Here is a 24626-nt window from a genome sequence, read left to right on the forward strand (position 1 = left end):
TAATTATAAAATTACTAACGAAATTGTATTTATGGAACATACGACATATTTAATTAATTTGGTTTCGTTTTCTGGTATGATTTAAAACGTGAACATGTAATGCAAGCTTCGTATGTATTTATATATCGAATGTTTTGTCCCATTGTTAACTTGTCATGTGTTTATTTAAAGCAACAACAATGTTTTCCATATAATGAAACATCACTTCACGTTTTATTCGAAAATTTAAAATCCACAATCTTATTGTTAGTAGTAATCCTACGTTTATTGCGCCTAGAATTTATTCACCTAGAATTGATTATGTCTGCACGCGTTTTAATTGTACCTATATTTTACTTAATGTTATAATTTTATTGGTGTAAATGACATACCAGCGAACTCGGATATCGATCTTTGTTCTATTATTATATGATATAAATAAGTCGTATAATTTTAATAAGAACGTGAGTTGACTTGCGTGTAGTACGATGTATTTAAGTCTCTCCATACAATGGAAGTGAAGGAGACAGAGGTAGGAGTAGGCAAACCATCTCTCGCTTGTCGATTTATGATTCAATGTCTGAAATTCTTTGAAAAATACATTCTATCGTCCCTTTAGTAATGTTTCCATGGTCATTCATATATCATTTACAATCCAATAAAAAAGTCAAATATAATCAATTAAAAATGAAAATAAAAAACCGCAATAAAATCTGTAATAAATTTTAACGATACAAATATATTGTTGTTAATGAACAGCGAATTGTATATATGAAATAAGTCGGATAAATATCATCGGAAAATTAATTGAATTCTGTTTAAAATATCTCATCAATTATTGTCGCTGCAAGGACAAATGTTTGACGGAACGCCGTATGAAACACAGATGGGACGGAACAAGCGAAAACACATCAAACGAAAAGTCAGCTGAGTATTTTATTGTGAATTTAATAACGTATTTTTGTCTTTATATTAATAAATATCTTATTTTCACTACAGCGAATCTTATAAACTGGTGTACAGAACGTATCGTTCCGTCGTATATATTAAATTTTTTTAATTAAAACTGTTAAAATTATTGAACCAGCGAAATTTTCGCCGACCTACATTTCACATTCCCCTTATCCGCTAGCAGATTGGGTTGTATGTTAGCTTCATCATGAATACGGCTCTGTATAGTGTCGTATATTAAATAGTTTTAAGATATTTAACATACCAGTGGCATCTTAGTTTATGTTTAGCATTTTATCGCTTTAAGGCTGACAAAGTTGTGGGATTAAATTTTTTTGGTGGTCTTAGACTTTAAAACTAATTAAAGTGTTCCGCAACTTCATAGGATTGGAATCATTTCAGGTCGACTGGCTCATCGAGGCGAAGTTCCAGCGAACTAAAAAATCCTTCCCGTAGAATTTCTCTGCTTACTTAGTGGTTCACTTATAGTTTTAATGCGAGCCATTTAATAAAAAGCTTCATTGGAATCAGCTGTTTTAATTAACGTTAAACTGCTACCAGTAAGTAATGGTACTTAGATACATTTAAGTGGCTTATTTTTTTTTTATTTAATATCTTACGTTTATCTTCAGTATGGACCTCAATTGTTGATATAAAACATATATCGTATATACACGCAAATTTTGTTTCTATAAATATGAAAATTTATTTACAAATTAGACTAGTAAATAACATCAAATTTATGAAAAAAATTCACGATAATAATTTTAACGTATTTGCGATTTTAATTACATTATCGCATTGTTATTATATTATACAATTATCTATTTACAAATAACTGTGAGAGGTATAAAAAAAATGTTTATATTCAAAATACCTCAACTCTACCCATATATATAAACATGCAAATTTTTGACTCTAAGTAATTTAAAAATGTAACGTTTTTTTTTTTTAAGAAACAACGTTTGTTCAGAATTTAGGACATTAAAATGAGTGTTTTAAGGTCTACCAAGGTACAGAACGAAACATGCGTACCCTCAAAACGCGACTGTTGAATAACATGACCGAAATACCTTAAGATATTTCATGTAGGTAAATAGTAATGTTAATATAATCGCCGAATATGTGATAATCTAATAATTATACTGACTCTAAAGTCTTATTTTAATGAACAAGTTCGTTCAGTCACTCGTTCATTCATTCATAAATTAATAAATATAAAACGCGGTCATCGTATTATAACTCGTCTCTCGCGGTCCAGCGCTGACACGAGCGAAACGCGACTAACTTGTCAGTCTCTTGACGGCACACGAATATTTGAAACCATTTTAATCTCCACATAATCAAGCTAGATTAAGTGAAAATATGTTTAGTTTTTTTCTGGTCAAAAAAGTATAATTGATATGTAATAAATTGATAGTTTACTATTTTAAATAAAGATATTTAAATGCAACTTGTCTGAGATGTCTGTTAATATGTCGTCTTAAATAATTTTAATAGCATAACAAAGAGATATTCAATGTTTCACCTACATTGCCTCGTAATCACTTTAGGACTAAGTAAACAAAGTAATAATCTATATTCCAGAATGCCACATTTCTGGATTATACATCGCGCGATTAAAAAAATATATTCTGATGTGAATAATATTTGTGTTAGCTGTGATATCGTCGGAACCGTCTCAGGATATTTCTATCGTCTGCGTTAGTGCGAAACTGGTGCACACAATTAAATCATGTAGGTAACCGTTGCGGTTGTCGACGCAAGATTGAGCTACACTGATAAGCGTATACCTCTCGTCCCGCGGCACACATACCACACTGCATCGTAATACTAACTATGTCCTTACAATCACATACACAACAAAATATTCAAACAGTTTAACCTTTCAATACAACTAGCTGACAATTCGTTGCGGCAATTATTTGGATTCATATTATAATATGAACATTCTAAATTAAATTGAGACTGACGTCATTGACGCAACAATCTCGCGTATTTGTAATACAATGCCATTGTGGAGCTCTCGGCTTTGAGTAATACCTGCTAATGTAGTTCAAACGCTTAAAACTTGTGAATTATGTAGTTCCCTTTATCTTGAACGGCAGGACAGAGTATGTACCAGTTAAATTTTCTGTACTGCTCAACATTTATACTTAACATCACAAAGAACGAACTACGAAATGCGCTCCGTTATTCAGTGTGCTACAAGAATGACCTTTAAAAAACCGTCCTCTCATATAAATTCCAGTATAATAGATTAGTAAAATAACATGTAGGTACTGTATTTTTTTTTTATATGTATCAATGACATTTTTTTTATATACAAACAACTTATCGTATTGTATCATTTGATAAGAGATAAGCGAATCAATTGTAAATATGTGAACAATAGGAAGAATTTGTAATATATACATAAATAAAAGTTTTTAACATGCGTGTGGTGTCGAAGTAAATAAGTCCAGTGTATAAACCCAAAAAATCGATCCTTGACCCCTTTCCCGAACTCACCCCAGCTTTAACTTGTACAGGCTGTGTATAGAAAGTGATTGCGAATGAATAGATAGTATCATTTGTACGAAATTTGATCTTATTACAAACGCATAGATTCCAGAGTCGCCCGTTCACACTCCACGTTTACGTAAAAACGAAAGACGTGAGAAAAGCGAGATTCCTTCTGACACAACCATATTATTAAACTATGATATTGATTAATATATTATGTCAATGTACTCTATATTTTCGTCGACTCGCATTATCATAGAAGTTCGAAGAAATTGTACCGTAAAAGGGATACTTATAAACTCTTACACTTTAAACTGATAAGTTATCACGAAAACAATACAATTAACTTTGCATGTTTTATATATTACACCCATTGGAATCTATAGAACTTTAGTCTTATGAAAATTAATTTTTAAGCCAGAAAATAAATGGTCTCGAAGGAAACCGTTTCTATAGAAACAATCTTGGTTGTCGAATTTCCTCATTCAGATGTCTTTTCGAGACAACAATTTACTTGGGTATGAAATTTGAGGTCTACTTTAAGTCAAGCCGGCGACCTTTTAGGTCCGAATATCGGTCACCGATACGTGTATATAGAGTCAAGTATAAAAATACTTTATTTTTAACATACCTACTACAAAATTTATAGACGATTTATAACTGTTCTCTCGAACCGAACTACAGATGTTCCGAATTTATTCTCATCGTGTTAAAAAAAATTAGATTAACAATATTAAAACGTATGAATATTATTTACCGCGCGAGATGTGACGCAACTTTATATCGTAAATATAGGACTTTATAAATTATAAACTCCTATAACTAATCAGAAAATAAATTAATAATATTAAACGTGTCGTATAACTTTTAAAGAACATTAATTTAATATCCTATACTTCGTGTTCCAAGCTCGGTATTGTTCGAATCTCTTAGTGAACTTATAATTGCTCAAGAGTCATACTTATACGGATAATAAGGTTTTATTCGTGGTTCATCATCTGGTACAATCAATGACCCCGGCGGAGTTGATTGCGCTCTCCCTAAACACGGATACATGTATACATGTACATATAGCGGTGACTCACTCTGGCCTCATGGTGTGTTTAAAAGCCAACACCTGATCATATTAAACCCAATTACTCCAAAGGTCGCGACTTCAACAGCTGAATGCAGAACTCATCCTCTGAATCATGAATGTTAAAATTTTTGTCATCATATTATTATCAGGTAATAAATATCTAAAGGTAATTTTTTTTTATTTTCGGTATCTTATAAATAAATGCATTTAAATGATTTTATTTTTCTGCTCGTTTTTATTGCCTACCGGCTTCATTCGAAGCTAACAGCGCTTCGTAACTATTGACCTCATTACATTATAAGGCATTTCTAAATATAAGTATCAATAGCTAGGAACACTAATACTAACAAAAATATTAACTTATAATGTTAAATGTTAACTTAATCCAATTACGGATGTTAGAATAAAGATTGGATGCGATTAGTCTAAATTTATGACCAGAATATTACAGTGATAAGGATATGATCTTGAGATATATATATTCTCAAATTGGTGAGGGAATTAGTTCTCAATCTTCAGGCTTTTGTCTCAATACGGCTCTAATTTTACCATTATATTATTGAATAGAAAACGGTTTTATTTCATAATCATTTATCTTTCCATAGAAACTATAAGACGGAATGTCAATTGACGATTTTCTTAATTCCTCAATGTTAGACAAAAAAAAGTTCTGGTTGGAAACGTAGTTTATGTGGTTAGATCCGCGCGCGGTCTGCATTTGTGTGTTAGAATGCAACAGTTCAAGAGGAAAGACGATCAATTGAAGCACAACTCATCGCTATGCGAGACCTAGACGCCTTCCCGTTACGTCAATAACGAGGTACGCCGACTTTGTTAACAATATTTTTACGATTACGTGTCACCAATAAAAAAATCACTCTTAAGAAAAATAGACGATTATTTAATATATACCGAATAATGCATTGAGTTCGACTCTTACTGATTGGAATTATAAAGGAGAAGTTGTTAGTTACGCCAAGTTCAAAAATCGTAATTATTGTACGCGTAGGAAACGTGCGGAATAACTTTCCGAGTGCGATCGCAAAACGCATCCGTCCATCGTCCGCGACTTCGGACGTGCGGATCAAAATATTTATACCGCCACTCCTATTAAACAGCACCTTCTATACGTTGAAACAGATATAATATATAGTTAATGTATGCGTGTTGTACTTTCATCAGGACGTTTAAGGGAAAAATAAGACTTCCCAGCAATTGACTAACTGGCTGTCACAACAACGCGAACAGAATTCATCAGTAAATGAAATCTACTGTTCGTAATAATAGAATTAGTGGAGAACAAGCAATAATAAATATCACATATATTAATTTGTTTCTTCACTCCTTAATAGTTACTTTTTCTTTATTTTAATGACACGTGTTGTAGATCGCGTCTCATTGTGTATGAAACCTACAAAGTAAGAAATTTAATAATTTCGTTTTATTGTGCCGTCGATAAAAGTGTCGTAAAATTTATAGTAAATGAAATAAATTTATATTTCATATCAATATTCAACTATTTCTATGCCAGTGACTACAGCGGCGACGGAAATAGAGCCGCAATGCTGTCATTTTTTATGATACAATTGTGTAAGTATTTGTAAAGAATTTTGCATAACATAATTACATTTTGAACAACGCATCCTAGCTCTTGTTAAGGCATTGTAACTAATGTGACTCGTTTGATATGAACTTGTTGTAGCTATGTAATCAGACTTAATATCATTTTCCTTGCTTACAATTTGAAGCGGAATTTCTGAAATGTCCTGACTGTATTTGCATATCTATGTTGCAGTTGCCACGTGCATGTGCTGTACAGTGAACAGAAATTCAGAATCACACATTATTCATGGGAACAATGTAGTTTTAACGAATGATAGAAATTTATTTATGGATCACTCCAATACAAACGTTTCGATGAAATCAAATTATACGCGAAAAGGTTTCGATCATGAAGCATTCGTTCCATTTTTATTAAATATTTCCATAAAACTATTAGAGGATGTTAAGCAGAATATAAAATTCAATTATAACCTAAGCATTGAAGAAACTCGTGTCATAGATGAAGCGTTCCTCGCAAGTAATATTGAATATAATCTGAATTTAAAGAATAACTTCGATAAAATGTCCGGCAATATTAAATACACTTCCCCTGACATATTTCTGTTAGACTTCACAGATTTTTCCAATTTCTTACTACAAACAATAATTCAGGAAAGGTTGAACGGAGTCGATGGTAAGTGTCTTGAAAAAACAGTGTGGTACAAGCCGGTATTAAAGCACATCATTTTGAGACAACAAGTGAAAATAATTTTAAATATAATAGAAGTGAACATTTGCTATAGATTCGATATATGTGTGGAAAAGACGGAGATCAGTGAATATTTAGTGGAATGGTTACGACATTTATTGAACGTGGAGGACACTAAACTCGATGAGTTCATGCGACTGATACCAATACTGTCAAGTAAATACATTAATAACAATAAAGTCGTACAGAAAGCTAAAAGTTATGTAGGAACGAACACTTTTGACCAGAGATTTTTGATAGACATTATTGATGAAGCATTAACAGAACAGGAAGTTGAAAAAATTGTACGGAACGAATTAGTGACGCATGTAACATTGATGAAAAAATTAATGAATCTAATTAATTCTCACTATAAATTGGAGGATTCTCGAGATGTGTTGGACAAGATATCCAAAAACTTTTGGCTGTGGACAGTTGGGAACGATGTCAACCTGATGAGTGTGCTGGAAGACATTTGTTATAATTTTCAGGAAAACGTCCAAAGTTGGCCGATCGAGATCCGAATCCGGATGCATAACTATTTTTCTAAATTATTTGAAATTTCATAGACGTTACAACACACATAAAAAGATACATGCATGTCTTAACTTTCTGTGTATTATACAGGTTATTATATTTTTAAAACTTTATTTAAAACGCTTGGTCCTATTGGACAAAGACCATCCAAAGGATTTCATCTGTATGTATGTATTTTATTCATGTATTAAATACTATTATAATAAAAAAGATGACATCGTCGTTCCATTCTGCTGTTACATGTAAACAATGTCCCATTGACAGCGGGCCATTTTCAATTTCAAACTTCACCTCTAAAATGTCAACTGGTTCAACGATTGCGCTCCTCCATTCAGTTGGGTACCATTTATGTTTTGTGTGTAACGTGAATAAAATTTTACCTTCACCTATACAGTGACAACACAAGGAGCGAACTAAATTTATAACTAATTAGTAATGAGTAAACGAATTCAATAATTTGACGGCTTTGATGTCATGTCCGCAAAACATTAAGTTCTTAATTGAGAAAACTCACTAATTAGATGTGACTTTGCTTTCAAAAGTTTATAGTTTGAAACTGCTTTGCCTTTAAGATTTCACCAAGGGGAATAAATAAACAAGTCATGAAATAAGCGCTTGATAACATCGTTGGTAAAACTTTAATGTTTCCGTTCGTTAAAATGCAATTTTTTTTTTTTGTAAAAATTCTTAAACGTAATATACAATATTATCATATTAAGTTAGTTTCACTTTAATGGTTAAGTTTTTTGAAACAAAAGACGATTAGATGAACGAGAATCGGGGCAAAGAAATTCTGTTTGCTATTTTTCAACTACCACTTTATACTTCGCTAATAGTTACAAGTTCATATACGAGGATAGTTTAGATGAATTCACCTGCTTTCTGGTGAAAATAGTACCTCATCATATAAGTATTACAAAATACCGCCTTGGCTGGGTGACATTTTATAGTATGCAGCAATGTCGACCATATCTCTGACAATAATATCCCAGTAGTCCAATATTACAATAGATTCTAATAATAACAATAGAGACTCCGTCATTACCATAGGGATTTACTATAGCGTGACCCTAATGGCATCAAATGTAATTAATTAATTAACAGTACTCGTTACGCAAAACTTCCTGTAACCGTTACATGGCTTTCGAAAAATCTTGTCTGTAATACTTAACTAAAAGTTTTGCAACACTGTCAGCTTAGGATGAAGACGAAGATGATATTACAATGGAATTGGAGTCATTGTCGAAAATTCATCAAACACAATGTTCATGAAGGAGTGAGCTATCCAGCACTTAAGTCATTGTCTTCACACAATGGTTGAATCGAATCGCTGTGACGCCAAAACATTCCATCCAAGTATCCACAATCAGTGGTATTGTGTATTTACGTGACTAGACTCTCGGTAAAGTTTCAAGCGATAATAGTTCTTGTTTGCTGTGTACAGAAGGGCCAGTATCCAATCCACTAATAGGTCTACGAAATTGATGAGCATTCGTAAACTGCCACTGTCTACTATTATACTGTAACCTGACTTTGCTCTGCCATTATTATATATGCAATCAAAATTCAAGACACTCGTTTGTATGCGTGAGTTAAAAGGATTCATAATGTTGATAATACATTCGTAATGTCAGTAAAATAAATATGTAAGGACTCGGAAAACATCGTGAACGTTTAATTTTATAATATGAAGGTAAAAATTACATTCATGGATTGAGTGCCCACGGATATTACCTAATTGGAATGAAAAAAAAAAAAAAAAGATTTTCAAAACATTACAGAACGCTATTAATTTTTGCACCCAAGATGTATAATAATAATAGCCTTAAGAAAGTAAACCGAAGTGCGTCGAGGTGATATTTATAGAAAATTATGTTAAATAATATCGTAATACTTTGTTGATTTTGAGCAGGCACATGGCTGGCAGCGTTTAATGTGTAGTCTCACTTTGAAATACACAGAAATATAAAGTCGAATCAAACTTAAGTTAGAAATATTCTTTCGCAATAAACTTCTAACCATTCTTTTTACGAGTATCCATGGGCTCGTCTATGTTTTAAACTCACCTGTTAATATTAAAGTATGTTAGTCAGTTTGATATAATTGTAGTAATTTTTTTTTTTTCATTTTGTAAGCGTGTATTATTAATATTCGCGTCATTTGTCCGTTCCCCGCGAACTCGTATTCCGGCATTCCAACCCAATATCATTACGTCATGTAACGGCCGCGTCTTTTAAGCTTATAACTGCTAAGCAAGAATCATTTAAGGCGTCATTTTGTTTCACTGACATAATTCAGATTCGTACGTATATTATTTGGTTCATTAAAAACGCTTGTATTCTTCCCTTGGACGAGCTGAAACCTATCATAAATTTGTTCTTATATTCGTCTGTGTAAAGAGAAAAGGTCAAACAGTGTTAATTTTAACGTGAATTATATCCTACCTAATTAGTTTGTTGTTAAACTAACAGAGCATCTTCCAGTTTGTATTTCTAAATTCATATTTACCTTATAACGTATGTTGCATCAAGTCTTATAAACTTCAAAAACTTTAAACGTATTAGGTTAACTATCTGCGCTATTAGTTATAACATGAGTAAATTTAAACTTAAGTTCACGATTCAACGCGAGTTGATTTACCTAAAATTTCTGAAATGAGAATCGAAAAATGCGTTCCGTTAAATGCTACGTCACGAATTGTACGGATTTGAACCAATTTGAGGCTTTTACTATAAAGCAAAAAAAATTAACTCTTGGAACGTGACAAATCAAAGGAATCGTATAATTCAGCTGAGTTCCTATGATTATTTTATCATCCTTTAGTCTGTGATTCAGTTTATGACGAACAAGCAATATACGATCGGATACTCGCACTGTATTCAAAAAATAAACTGACATTGACCCTTTGTTAATGTGACAGGTGAAAGTGACACATCTTCAAATGAACAAAAAAAACAATGGAATTAACCTATATTGACGAGAATCATAAAAATGTTATATTCTAAAAAATTTGTTATTAAAATATTTTTCTTGTATTTTTCAAGTTCACAATTTAATCTTCTTATCGTTTATCGTTAGCAAATAGCAAGTGTTCTGTCTAAATAACTGATATTCTTAGAGGTTCATGTGTATACACGCTTTCTGAGAAATAATTACTTGGTTTTTATAAAAAATTACAAGAAAATATTATTTTATATATAAAATGAAAAATGTTATGGAAAATCTAGACTTCAACTTGAACAACTATGTTTTAATTATATATTACCTATATGTAATAAATATAACTTAACTGGCAGGTTATCAAATCAAGAATATTATTCTGACATTTAGTTCAAGAATTAAAAAAAAAGTTATGAATCAAATTGATTTTAGTGAAACAAAATCTGGTTTTACTAAAATAGAACGGGCCGTAAATAGTTATTAGTTGTGGGTTGCTATTAAAGCTCCTATTTTTTTATAAGCAATTTTTTATGTATGCCTTTTACACTATAGTTATAATCAATGTTCTGACTATAATCTGTTAAGAAGTGTTAAATTTTAATCTAGTTTCTTCTACTTTAATGATATTTAAATGTTAATGAAAAAAGTAACAAAACTACAAGAGATGAATGCTATGCAGACAAGGTCTTAGAAGTTTCAATTTAAATTAAAAAAAAATATATTACATGAACACAGAGTGCTTGCTGTAATAAAAAACGTTCCTTTGTATTATTCGCACCAAAAACACCACAAATGCTCCATAAACAACTGCGCTAATTAAACCGACCGCTACTTTCCCTAGCAAATACTGCTTCGATGTACAATGCATTGCTTTATTACCAGTAATTTTAGAAAATGAGAAAAGTTTTACCTGCCTTTGTGAACTTTATTTAACAATCATTATTGTTATTCGCGTACTTTTTTTTTTTGTCTAACTGCGCGACAGTTCATTTAAGTTTATCTGTGTTTACTTGAATTCGTCCCCATCTACACTGTCACGGATTATGTTAAGGTTTGGTTTGTGCATATTCACACAGGCAGGCACAGAATCAGATTTGTCTTATAACCGACATATAGACCCCCCACTTAATAACAATCTCATTTCCTATCGAAGCGCCAACGCATTCCGTTCATACAAGATAAATAGTACGCTTGAAATAGAAGCAACAATTATAACATTTACTGAGTAGAACGAAACCTATTATGCGTCTATTAGCGTAATACTCGTTCCGTTTCAATGGCCCTCGTACCGAAATGTATAACACATTGCATATAATTTATAAAGAAAATCATAATTTGTGTAAAGAATATCTCATTTACAGCAATTTTGTTCGAGATGAATAATTTCAAATATAGAATGAATTAATTATCCATTGTATCTCTACGTGCGACCTCTACTCGTTTTTCCTTGCACGTGATTCGGTATCGGAGATTAAAAATATATAAAAAAAAATTAAAATATATTTTCAACGACAGAAAAATTGCGATTTAATTTCATATTAATATTATCTTAGTCTTTATCTATAATATCAAATCTTTGATTTATATAAGTATAAACATCAATGATATTTCCTTTGACGTGTACGTCAAAACGGGAAATGCATCACGGATGTGTCAGTGAAGTTCTCGTTCACGTAAAAATTCAATGTAAGTTAGACGCGAAACGCTGTTTCCACGTACTATTAGTTGTGTTAAATAGAGTTTGTATATTGTATAGTCTCTACAGTCTAAACGCAATTGTAAAATTATATTCTCTATTGTTAAAATTGCATTTGAGATTGAATAATAATAATAAAATGAATTTATTGAGTTGTTAGTAGACGAAATTAATAGATCTCTTTTGTTAAACTAACAGACATCTATGGTAATTGTTTTCATTTGTAACTATGATCTCAATAATACAGGTATATGCCCAACTTTCATAACGAACGGAAACACTAAGAAAATTCACGGAAAATTAAAAAAATAAATACGTATAACTAAATGAACCATAGATAATCCTCTTGTTTTTAGATTTCTAGTCCTGGTTATATTCGATTATTTAGTCTATGTTCATAAAAATAATATATTTGATGTAAAATCGTCCTTTTCGTGCATAATCGACGTACTCACCTTTATAGAGGTCGACGTTGTCTGACTCATAGTAATGATAACGCGACTAAACTCATGTAGAATATTCATAGAACAATAGATTAATTCAAATGGAGATATTGGTTGAGCTGAGCGGTATGCCGTATGAAAATAAGAAAGAGGCACGTCTCAATTTATAACATCACAAACATATATATATAAAATTTTCATTGCTTTTATATGACGAATATATATAAACTTTTTAAGACCTCGCAGTTAGAACGTAAACGTAAATATTTTATATCAATACAGTTATAAAATTCTATTCTATATTCTGTTACGTTATTTCTTTATAATAATAGACATATTAATTTACGATGCATTCTGTATTGAAGAGAAATCGACTCGATTTATTTGAGTACGATCAGCCGTTTAAATCACACACTGAATAATAACTGTCACTTGTATCACATGTGACGTGCCTACATCTAAACCTCAAACCGGCTAGCCAATTAATTTACTATATTAATATCAATTATTGCTTACCAAAATTCGTATCGTATATTATTTAATTCTATATTCCGCTATGCAATTTCATATTTATTTTGATAGCCTTCAATTATTTGTTGTTTATTTATATTTGGTGTCGTTCAGGAGTGATTTATGAGCCGCGATGTTAATTAAATATTTCATTCATAGTCATAACTGTATTTGTATTAAATTTAAAAACGTTCACCCGTTTTGATTGGTTCTCAGTATGTACAATTGGCGTTATATTTCTCGTTTGCATCCAAAAACATCACGAAACGAAGGACATCGTGAGTACAGTTCAAAAAAAATATAACACACAAAAAAATTTCGAGAATAATTTAATTAAACGTACTATATTTCTTATGGAAGACAGTTAAAAAGTGTCGAACAGAAATCCGTTGTCTATTCATATGTGAATTAATTAATGATTATCAGTTCATTAGCATGGACAGGATCTTAATGGATTGAAAAATAGTTCGCCTTCACAGAACGTTGAATAGTAGGATAGGATCTAGCTTGACCAGCGATATTACCGAGATATTTGAGATAGCTGAATTCATTTCGGCAGTGAGAGGTTTCAATACTGCATAATTGTTAACGCCAGCGTGACATTAAATTGAAAATTTTAACATAGCTCAAAAATTTTTCCCGTTACTCGCTTATAAGTCTAAAAAATACAGACAGTCTGCTAAACTACGCTTCGCAACATCACATTATTATTAATGTAGCTATGATCTAAATAATACAGGTAGGTATATGCCCAACTTTCATTACGAACGGGAACGCTGAGAAAATTCACGGAAAATTAAAAAAAAAATACGTATAATTAAATAAACCATAGATAATCCTCTTGTTTCTTTAGTTTTAAAGGTGAAGTGCCTTAATCGAAACGGTAAGCCTTAATCCATGATTATATAAATATAAATAATGAATTTTACGTGCTGAATGTATATTTTATAACCTCTTATTACGTACAAAGAACACTATTGTAAACTTTAATATAGGTATAAGTTATATATGTGTGACTGCGAATCAAATTTTTTGACGAAAGTTTGCATCTTCCATCCTCAGTGAACTAAGAGAGAATGTAATGAAATAATAACACACAATAATTAGAAAAATCACGATATTAATGAATTAATTTTACCAATTAACTGATCAGCAAATAAAGTAGATTGTCTAACAAAGGTTACATAATATGCACTCGTAATGCTTATTGACTCGTGTTATCGTGGAACCGATGCGAGATTCCTGAGACGTAATTTTTTTCCTAATTTGTGTTGATACCTTTATGAGGATTTAACAACGAGGATCGCTAAGATAAATGTTATTTTTCTGTCATAGTACTCGTGTATTATATATTTTTTATGAAAGTTTCAGAATGATATTGATAAAAAGTGTTTAAAAAGGTTTACCTTAAGTAACGAAAGTATCGCATCGGAGGCTAGGAACTCTTTTTAAGCGGGGGGTTGAAAACCGCATAACTCCGAGTTTGCAAAGTTGAAGAGCAAAGCTCTATATTAGTTGCTCTTTTTCCTGTTACTACTTTGAGACTTATATACTTGATGCCTCGTGATATTTTTATATAATTAAAGTATTTTTTTCACGCGTAAACACTATCGGAAAAAGGCAACGGTTTTAAAATCGTGTCGAATAGATAAAATAAAGTACTTTTTTTTACTAAATATCAAAGACAATTGTAAGGAAAACAACAGGAGTATTGAATGAGTGGCTTCTGTTTTCTAGTTTTTCGTTTTGCGAATTTAATTTCATTATCTTTTCAGCAGTTTGTTTCTCTTTATATTAACGAGAGATTTAACGATTCGCGCCGAATTTCGTTTCGTATCCCATACCAATTAAAACGAACAGTTAGTGCAGCTTTGATGTGATACCTATCAAGGGCAAAATGAAAAGTACGACAATATCATCGGCAATATTTTTCAAGTTTAATTTGATTGCGGTTGAACATTGAAAGGAGGTTGAAGCTACGGGAATAAAAAATACTTGAACCTTAATATTTTCGATTGCCAAATATACTAAACTGACAAAAATAAACAAAAATCTATCGCTACTCGAACTCACTTGTGAAACGAATGAATCTCACCAACCCTCACTAAATAATTGATCTCATTAGGGTTTTGAGCTTCACAGATCTTCAATTCTTGACTTAGTTACAATAATTTAATTAAAATAGTTTATGCGATATATGAATTCATTATTTTATAGTGTTATAATTTGTTAAAGGTATTTATTTTTTTTATTCTGAGTACATGCATAGTTACGTATATGTCGTTGGTAACCCTTTTTCATGTTAACATGAAATTTTCTAAGGATTTTTAACAATCAAAGACGAATCTTTACTCATATGAAATATTTTTAAAATAAAATTCATATATCGATGTATTTTAATAACATCATAAAGCTTTATTTTCTCTATCAATATAGTCCATGTGATATTGCAGGCTTATATAGTTCTTCAAGTAATTTGATCTAGATTTTATATCTGTTCTATTATAAAATCGAGCCAAAATATAATACCATTTGGTGATAATATACATGTACATTTATAAAGTAAGGAACGAAGTATGCTCGTCGGGAATACGAAAGTAAAATTTAAAGAGACAGAAAAATCCATTGGTACAACACACTTATAATCAATCCATTTAGTCCGATAGAAAATGTCCAGCAGATACATTTTCAAACAATCACAAAAGAAATACACAGGCTTGCCATTAAGGGTATTATTGCAAATGCTTCGCTATCCGTCCAGTACCAACTGGTCAACTTTTAACAGACGAATCCTCTTAGTAAATGAGAAAGAAATAACTCGAAAATGTTTGTATTGAAGTCGCATAAAATAAATAAATACAGTCGTAATCCGCCTGGTTCGTCTGATTAATTATCTAAGATATTCGTGTTGATAGATTTGACATGCTATTGCATCAGATGATTATACATTTAAGATATCATGTTACTATTTCACCGACGACTGCAATATCATTTGTAGAGGTTGCTTAAATTAAGGATCCATAGAGACAGAATTGCCACAAGGTAACTAACACAACTGTTTATAAACTTTAAGACATTTTTGCTAAGCGCAGATCTGTTTTTAAGGTCACATTGTTTAACCATATTAAATCGTCACGTCTTCTATGTAAATAACTCTGTTGATATTAAAATTTTGACAATTTTATTGATTATCTGACCTCTACGTCCATTGCAGGATTGTAAGGTGTTTGATGAGTGGCAGGATGAATCACGACCTAGTGTTATATGATTAAAAAAAAAAAAAAAAAAAGCAACGACTCAATCCCAAGAATCTGATAAATGTTGAATCACGTTTTGACATATCCTATGAGTAATATTAGTGCATGGACATTCAGATTTTAATATTGCAATGACGCTATCTGTATTTACAATCAATAAAGCAAACAACGTATAACAGCTTTACGGTATAATAAATCTTAATTGTGTAATTATAGAAATTTTTAATCGACTACCGTATATTTAATATCATCGAGATATGAGATTTTCTACGATTTATATGTACATGGGCAACTGAGACTGTTTAAGAAGACGCTGTTAACGTACTAATAGAACCTGACCCTCATAAGAATATTTATATTTAAACTTATACGGTGATAACAGATTTGTAAACTTTCAACAGTTTACTTTAAAACTCACACGGTGAGTGTTCTCTTTAAGTTCGCGAGTCATGTGTTCGATCTCAATCAAGTTTACTGGGAGTTGTTTTTTTTTTTTAATTTCACTTTTAAGCACGTGCATGACATTTTATTCTTGGAAATGTTGTTTAATTGAGATTAAGTACGATTCTGTCGTAACAAGATATCGTTTTTGGCGTATTCAAAAAAAACTGGAATCGGTTTATTCATTTGCAATTTTTTTTTATTAGTAACGGACGCATAAGAGAATAAAGGTTTAGATGTGTTTTTTTAAAGTAACGTCTATGTTTGATATGAAAACGCGAAGGAGCAGAAGATAAAAAAACACAGCCAGATTTAAAATTTAAAGGTCGAACTCCCAATTAACCCGGTAATATACTTATCATCTAAAGCGGGATGATACAATTTGCATCTCAATTAAAATCTGACTAGATTATCGGCGGACTAAAAGTAGTATTGGTCTTATAAAACAACATTTTACGTAGTAACCATGATTTGCCAAGTCTTTTCAAAAGTTATTCAACTATTGTTTTATTTCACTCATTATTATCAAGATACTGGATAGCTGTGTTGACATTCATTAAAATATTTCTAAATTACTAGTTTTATTGAATCACGCCTATATAGACGATATATTCCTTAGAAAGTCTCGTAAAACTAAAGAAAACTCACCAGTACTATTGCTAACATGAATCGCGGATTACCCTGTATGTGACTAACAGACAAACGTAAAAAAGTTAAAACTAGAGCCCGAATTGCTCAAATTCGAATTTGAATTTTAGTTTATAGCAATAGAAACGAAATTATAGGTGTGTTTTTGCAAACACGTATAACTAAATTCACTTGCTGGTCGCTCTAACTAACGCGTCTGGAAATGATTTGTCTGTGTGAAACACAAAGGTCCGTGCGAATGCGGTTTGTGAAAAGACGTGTGTCTGTTACGTAGAGTGGGAATCCTAAGTGTTTAGCTCCTGCCCATGGGATATGGACGTAACTTTATGTATGTCCGTGTATATTTTGAAATATTTACAGGACTGAACAAGAGTATATACCAATAATAATAATAATATATATATATATACCTTATAAACTGTGTTTGTATCTCATTATTGCCGATGCTCAAAATCGTTATTTCGGTTTAGCCTAAATACAATGACCTCTTTTTTAAATCAATATAAAATAACAACGTTCAACTGCGAAGACATCACTAAAAGGTTTTTCGCTAACCAATTTGTTGTTACGCAAGTATTGTATAGGAGAGGATGCAGCGCAGGATTTAGTTCGCTTGACTTGAAGCAGCCCGACTCAGAAAGTATGATACCACTTCCTTATATAAGAAGATAGCAGTCAAATGAGGCTACTTGCACGTAATGTCGTGCTCCTATAGTGAATAAGGCATCCAAGTCTTCATCTGGAGATCGGATGAGCTGGCAGCTGGGGGACCAGTGTTGATAGCGATACGGATATTATAGACGGATAAGTTTAGACGAGAATTGTGGGCGTAGCGATCTTGGTGAAGAGACCCGGTGAAACGGTTGTCTCCTGGTCTCCCGGTAGTTATTGGATTTCAACCGTAGAATTACATAATCTCTACCCTTGGAGGATTAACCGTGCTAGGTTAGACAAGACTGCCACAATAGGGGATACTGGCGGACATTCCGTACGCCACGAAGACCAACCTCAGAACCTGTATTCACCTTTAGACTGGCCTTTCATTGTGCTTTTTCCTTAAGCTTCCAGCATAGCTGATATCAACCTGTCCTCTTTATAATTGAAAATGGCAAAACGAAAAAGAGAAGAATATTTTTTCAGCGGCTTGCACTTCTCCATTAGTAGATTTCTGCAATATCAGGAGACAATTCAAAGCTAGATGCAATATCTGAAACTGAACATCCGATCAATGTTTCCCTCAAGAAGACGGAGATAACCCGTCAGACAGACGAGTTAGCTAAGACTCTCGACAAGCTTTCAATCAAGTCTAATAGCGGGGCCTTCTACAGTACCTACCGTCTTATTTTTTGCCTGAGATCCTGCAAATGGATCGTTAATTTTCTATCCAACAGATGCATGAAGGCTGTTGTTGATGGCATTTTTTCCAATCGCATAGACTTTAATACTGGCGTCCAACCAGCCTCGGTGCTACTCTGACACTGTTTCTCCAATATCAATGATATGTTGCCTATTAATTCATGCATTCACTGTTACCTGATGATAATAACAAAGATTATTGTATTATGTTGTGGAAGAAATTTGCAATTTGTGAACCCAGGCTCTTCGATTGGCTGATGTCCTCTGGGTTGATGCTTTCACGAGTACATATAAACTTAATTGCGATCAATAAAGAGCTGTGAGAATTGTCCATGATCCCCTGCTCACAGGCGTGAAGCCTCAGGAGAGATCTCGCTTCCCTATGTATTGTACCGCCTGTATATTGGAATGTGTTGCGAGAATTTGTTTGGGGTATTACTGGTGCCCATAGGCTACAGGGACCGCTTAATAATAGGTACCACTACTACACCAACGTGGTAAAAGAAATAGAATTAGTGCCATAAGCAATTCAATCTGATGTAGACAACACTAAGAAGTATTCAAAAAATACAATTATTATAATTTTTTTTCTCTACTAATAATAGGAAAGTTATTTCGAATTCGATTTTAAGATCAGGTAAACAATAATATGCTGTGTTTGGTTTTGAGGTAAACATTGTTTGTTTTAAGGAAGTGTGAAGAACATGTTATAGGAGTGTTATGGCTACAACTGTCTTATATCTATTAGAAGACATAGTCCAAAACACTATAAATAGACATTACAACCTAACCCTGAAGAATGAGCCCAAGTAAAATATACCGAAAAAAAAAGACTTTCCGATGACATTGAACACATTTAATAATAGGTAAAAGACGTTGCTTTATGATGTATACGTATGCAATTATTATAATGCGGATAATACCAATACATCCAAGTGACATCCTCAATACAATGCATTTTTCTCGACGTGGAAAAGTGCGAGAAACTTCGAAAGGCGGTCGTGAAAGTAACTCATGCGCAGCGGAAGAGGTCGGCTATGTAGGGTGGCCATGTGCGACATCATGTAACTGGGAACTGCGGTTATAGCAGTTTCTACAACCATGGGAACGAACACGACCAATGTTGCCAACATTTTGCAAACACATTTTTGAACTACAACAATATATTTGTCATAAGTTTCCGGGTATATTAAAAATAAAGTGCAAGTAATACGTAAGCTGGAGAAAAAAAAAAATTTGAATAAAAAAAAATCCATTGCAATGAAAAAAAAATGACAATTCAAACTTCACAGTCTTCGTATAATAACATGCGACTGTTGTCCTCTAATGAATTGGCCTTTGTTGTCGGTCTTATTGTTATGGAATTATATAAAAATCTTAGTAATTTTATTTTTATTTTATATAATGTAAATTGAGATGTACCTTTTGTAAATTTTTATTATAATTATGTTCTTAAAGTCAACAACATTCGTAACATGGTGATAAATATATGACATTCGTTACCGTTAAGAATATAAGGATTATTTTTTTAAGATTTTTTTTGCATATAACAAATTTTCTGACAAATAGAGACGCCGTGAAAAAATTCAACATTCCACCTGTTTCTCGTAGTTTCACTGGTTTCGGTTCAGTAACTTTGATTGTCGGATTTACAAACAGTGTCGTCAACTTCTGCGTTTATAAAAATAGTATACTGTATTTTTATAGATAGTAATACTTTCTGTGATTAAAAACACGAAAAATTTTCAGTGCATTTGTGATTACAAACGACATATGATTATAAGCCATGACTTTAGTTTTAACTTTTTGTATTAACTTTTATTTATGTCCGCTGTACCGAAACATTGTATATTTTTGTTAATCTCAGTTATCATTCTGTGTGTTTAGTGATAGCAAACGTCACGTTGGTATACCGATCGTGTAAAGCGAAGTAGACATTTCAATGATAAAGGAATACATTTTTTTTTTTAATTTAAGCCCGCTACTAATTTCAGAACTGTTACTGACATTCAAATCATGTTATCATTAAATTATATTTAGTTTTTTTTTTAAAGATTATTGAAGTTAAAATATCTGCGTTTAATACTTCATAAAAATTGTCTTTGTCTCGACTTGTTAGTTTATTTTTATGTAAATAAATACGAATACACATAAGAAACGAAGTTTCTAATCCACCTCTAACTTCAGTTTGCTGAACTTTAATGTCAACTGCAAACAATATTCACGACTTCAAAGTGACGTTTGGCAAATATTTAAACTTTATATCAAATTATATAACTTCGGAACTGTAATACGCTTTGTGATACTTCGTATGAAAAATATTTTGCATTGGTTCTGATGTTTGAAAATCTAAAAAAGCGTAGAATACATGTTATATCCTAAACTATATTATTTAATATATGGGGTTTTCCAATAGGGACGCTTGAACTTTGACAGCTGATTGCGGCCATGTTGTTTGAGTGACAGCTGTCAAATGCAGTGTGTTATATTCATTCCGTCCTCCCAAACCACCATGGCAGGTTACAGTGTCGAGCAGCACGTGCAAATCATAAAATTGTTTTATGAAAATGGGTCTTCAGTTCGAGCAACGTTCCGCGCACTTCGCCCGTTTTACGGTCGCGATGATCGTCCTGCCGAGTCGACTATCCGTCGATTGGTGGACAAATTCGAGTCAACCGGGTCAGTTAACAATCAGCCGGTTCCCGTGCGTCAACGTAACGCGAGATCTGCCGAGAATATCGCCGCTGTGCGCGACAGTGTCCTCGAAAACCCGCGGCAGTCAATTCCGCGTCGCGCACAGGAACTCGGCCTTTCGCAGACGACAACTTGGCGAATTTTGCGTTGTGACTTGAGCCTGCACCCGTACAAGATCCAGCTGACCCAAGAGCTCAAGGTTAATGACCATAGACAGCGCCGTGTGTTCGCTGACTGGGCATTAGAGCAGTTGGAAGTTGACGCCGATTTTGGCAAAAAAATCATCTTCAGCGACGAGGCGCATTTTTGGATGAATGGCTATGTCAACAAGCAAAATTGCCATATTTGGGACGAGACCAATCCACACGAGGTTCACCAAGTGGCAATGCACCCGCAGAAAGTGACTGTTTGGTGCGGATTTTGGGCCGGAGGCGTGATTGGTCCGTATTTTTTCGAAAACGATAATGGTGTGGCCGTCACCGTCAATGGTGAGCGATACCGGTCGATGATAACCAACTTCTTTTGGCCTGAAATCGAGAATATGGATCTGGACAACATGTGGTTTCAACAGGACGGTGCTACGTGCCACACAGCACACGCTACGATGGAAGTTCTGCACGATCAAGCGCCCTTAATGGAAAACCCTATATATGCCATTCCTTTTAAGATTTTTTTCTGTCGATAACATTGCCAGAATATCGTTCGAATCGAAATGAATTGCAAAAAGACAAAAATATTAAATTATTAAAAGAAGGGTAATTTATCAGAAAGTATACTGTGATGTTTATAGATATTTTTGTGTATTCTGAATTTCATTCCTTCCCAGTTCCTACTATATTGTGATGTGCCTATTAATGCTCGAATATTACTATACCAAAATTCACACAATTCCTATGAGTGGCTGTCGAATATAATGCTTACAAATAAATCAGTTTAACTCACTAATTTATAAACACGACTACCTAAATTCTCTATACATTACACTACCAAATAACAATTACCTATACTCTTCTTATCACAAACAAATTTAGAAAGCAGTGCTAAAACTCACAGACAATTTTCGCTTATGCCTCTGAAAATAATGACATTTCATTCAAAAACAACAAAGAGGTTGTATATACTGTATCGATGGGTTCGTGATAGCTGTTATCAAAATCATAATTCATATTCGTGCTCCGCAGTGGTAGTTGATCATCGATTTAATCTTCGGAACTCTTGCAAGATCACGATTGCTCCGCTGTGTATTCGATAAAAGGTCTTAATGTCATAGTAATAGGGTTTACAAGGGTTGCTCAGTGAAGCTTGATACCTTCCGAAATATACCGTTAAATTTAGAGGTATCGGGCCCCGTACCCACTGCCCTGTACCTTCGCCTAGCCTTGCCTGGGGAGCATTGACCTCTCTTTCACGTGGGATTTATCGAGTAGTGGGCGCTTTTGTCCATTCTTATACATATTCGTAAAATATATGTATTTTTTTTTAATATGTCCTTTATTATTCAAATATGAAAACATATGGAAATGTATATACTCTTATTTGATACAAGATCTTGTTCCTTAAAAATAGGTCTCATATCTAAATTGACTATATTAATTATAATGGTCGCAACAAATAAATAGGTAAAAAATTATACAACAAATATATCTAAGTATATCTTATTAAAATATTTTTCCTAAAATAATTTCTTTGTGAAATATAAAAATAATGTTTATGGGGCAGTCGTTTTAATGTTGACATTTAGCTTAGTCAGTATAAATAAATATGTTTGTAAGAATAACGATGACGAAATACTACCATTGGGAATAACACATGCACATGGCGAGACCCTTAAAAACTTATGTGGCTTCCATTATTCCGAAAGTGGAATTATCCTGTCATAGGAACTTGATCTGTTTTAATGTTTTCTATTTTCCCTGCGTTTTTGAATCGTTGTCATTACGTAAACAAGTTTGGGCCTCCTCTCGTAAACGATGCATACCCACTGCAGTACAAGCACACGGGAATACACAGCTTCGTGGTTAAAACTACAGAAAAAAAACTACATTGACCATACTATCTTGCGTCACCGTTCACCAAATACGCAACTTATTCGCAACGCTCGCCGACGAGACACTGCCCATATACGCTTTTGAAGCAAAAAGTTTGGTTACAATATGCGTCGAGCATTCTGCTTACTTATAATAATCATCGTTAAACTTTTTATATGGGACATATAATTTTATATAACAACGCTTTTCCTTCTATAATATGAACAGAAAAAATATTAAAATTGCAATAATATTTTTTTAATAACATTATTTGACAAAAAATGCTTGAGATATAAACGTGCTTTAGAATATTTGTATAAAAGCGAGTATTTTTTCATTCAATAAAGGCCTAGAATTATGACTTCTGGGTATTGCGCAAGTTGCGAATGTTTCTTAAAGCTTGAATACGTTCCGACACATTTTTTTGTTTTTGGGAAATAAAACTTTACTCAAAAAATATTTTTGTGGTAAGCGAATTTGATTGTGTTAGTCATTTTTTGCTTCTGTAAATATTTATGTGATATTGACTAGTTTCTACTATATCACTATGAAAATAAAGTTACTAAATAACATAAACTCTTTTTATAACCAGACGGACACTAAATCTGTATCTGATTAAAGTGGACGTCGCCCTGATTGTTATCATCGCTATATATATCATTATCACAATTGTGTCGGCCTTCTGAAAACAAAATCACTTAACCTCAACAATATCAAATAATGGCTATAAAAACGTCGATCTAATTTTTTAGCGACGTTTGCCATTAGAATAAAATCAATCGGAATCGAATTCCAGCCGCACTGCGCTGCAGAAGTTGATAAAAAATGTCGAGAATCGATTAATATAATTCAGTCATCTTTTCAGACATGCTACGAAATGGAGCGGTACCTCCGGGAAGAACCCCGCGGGAAGCGCAGAGATTCCCTTCAAGAGGAGGAGTGGGCGAGGTCTTCCTCCTGCTCGCCACCTTCTTCCCTCTCCCCGCAGTCACCTAGAGTGGTCACAGTCACAACTGCAGCAGTGAAAAGTGAACCGCCTAGTGATTCCGATGAACCAAGAGGTAAAATTAGGTTACATTCGATTTACATACAAAATATTTCGACTCTACCGTGTGCTGGTACAATAAATTGGATACTTGGACATTTGAAACAATTTTGTATCTACGTCTTTGACATATAATTTTATAGTATTTGTATTATAATCAAACAGAATGAAAATATATGGATAACATTGATAAGCAAGTTTCAGTTATTACCAGACATGTCAGCCGCGA

The 24626-nt window shown here is 32.9% G+C and overlaps 2 protein-coding genes across 3 annotated transcripts in view; both read left to right on the forward strand.

Moving 5' to 3' along the window:
* The window catches only part of LOC116777134 (Krueppel-like factor luna), a 42830-nt gene that overhangs the window by 10587 nt on the left and 7617 nt on the right, over positions 1-24626 (forward strand). For both annotated transcript variants that reach the window (XM_032670514.2, XM_061526042.1), the window contains exon 2: positions 24218-24413. In XM_032670514.2, the coding sequence (XP_032526405.1) occupies positions 24218-24413 (196 nt within the window). The remainder of the gene's footprint in view (positions 1-24217; positions 24414-24626) is intronic.
* On the forward strand, positions 5992-8054 carry LOC116777133 (uncharacterized). Its single transcript, XM_032670512.2, has 2 exons — positions 5992-6103; positions 6309-8054. The coding sequence occupies exons 1-2, from the start codon at positions 6076-6078 to the stop codon at positions 7370-7372; spliced, it is 1092 nt and encodes a 363-aa protein (XP_032526403.2). The 5' UTR covers positions 5992-6075; the 3' UTR covers positions 7373-8054.

This window comes from Danaus plexippus, chromosome Z (genome assembly GCF_018135715.1).
Source record: "Danaus plexippus chromosome Z, MEX_DaPlex, whole genome shotgun sequence".
In the NCBI taxonomy this organism is placed as follows: Eukaryota; Metazoa; Arthropoda; class Insecta; order Lepidoptera; family Nymphalidae; genus Danaus; species Danaus plexippus.

Excerpts from the sequence above, each read along its gene's own strand:
- LOC116777133 (XM_032670512.2), top strand. The coding sequence starts at position 6,076 with ATGCTGTCATTTTTTATGATACAATTGT. Across the intron at positions 6,104-6,308 it reads ATTTTTTATGATACAATTGT|TTGCCACGTGCATGTGCTGT; the intron begins GTAAGTATTTGT and ends TCTATGTTGCAG.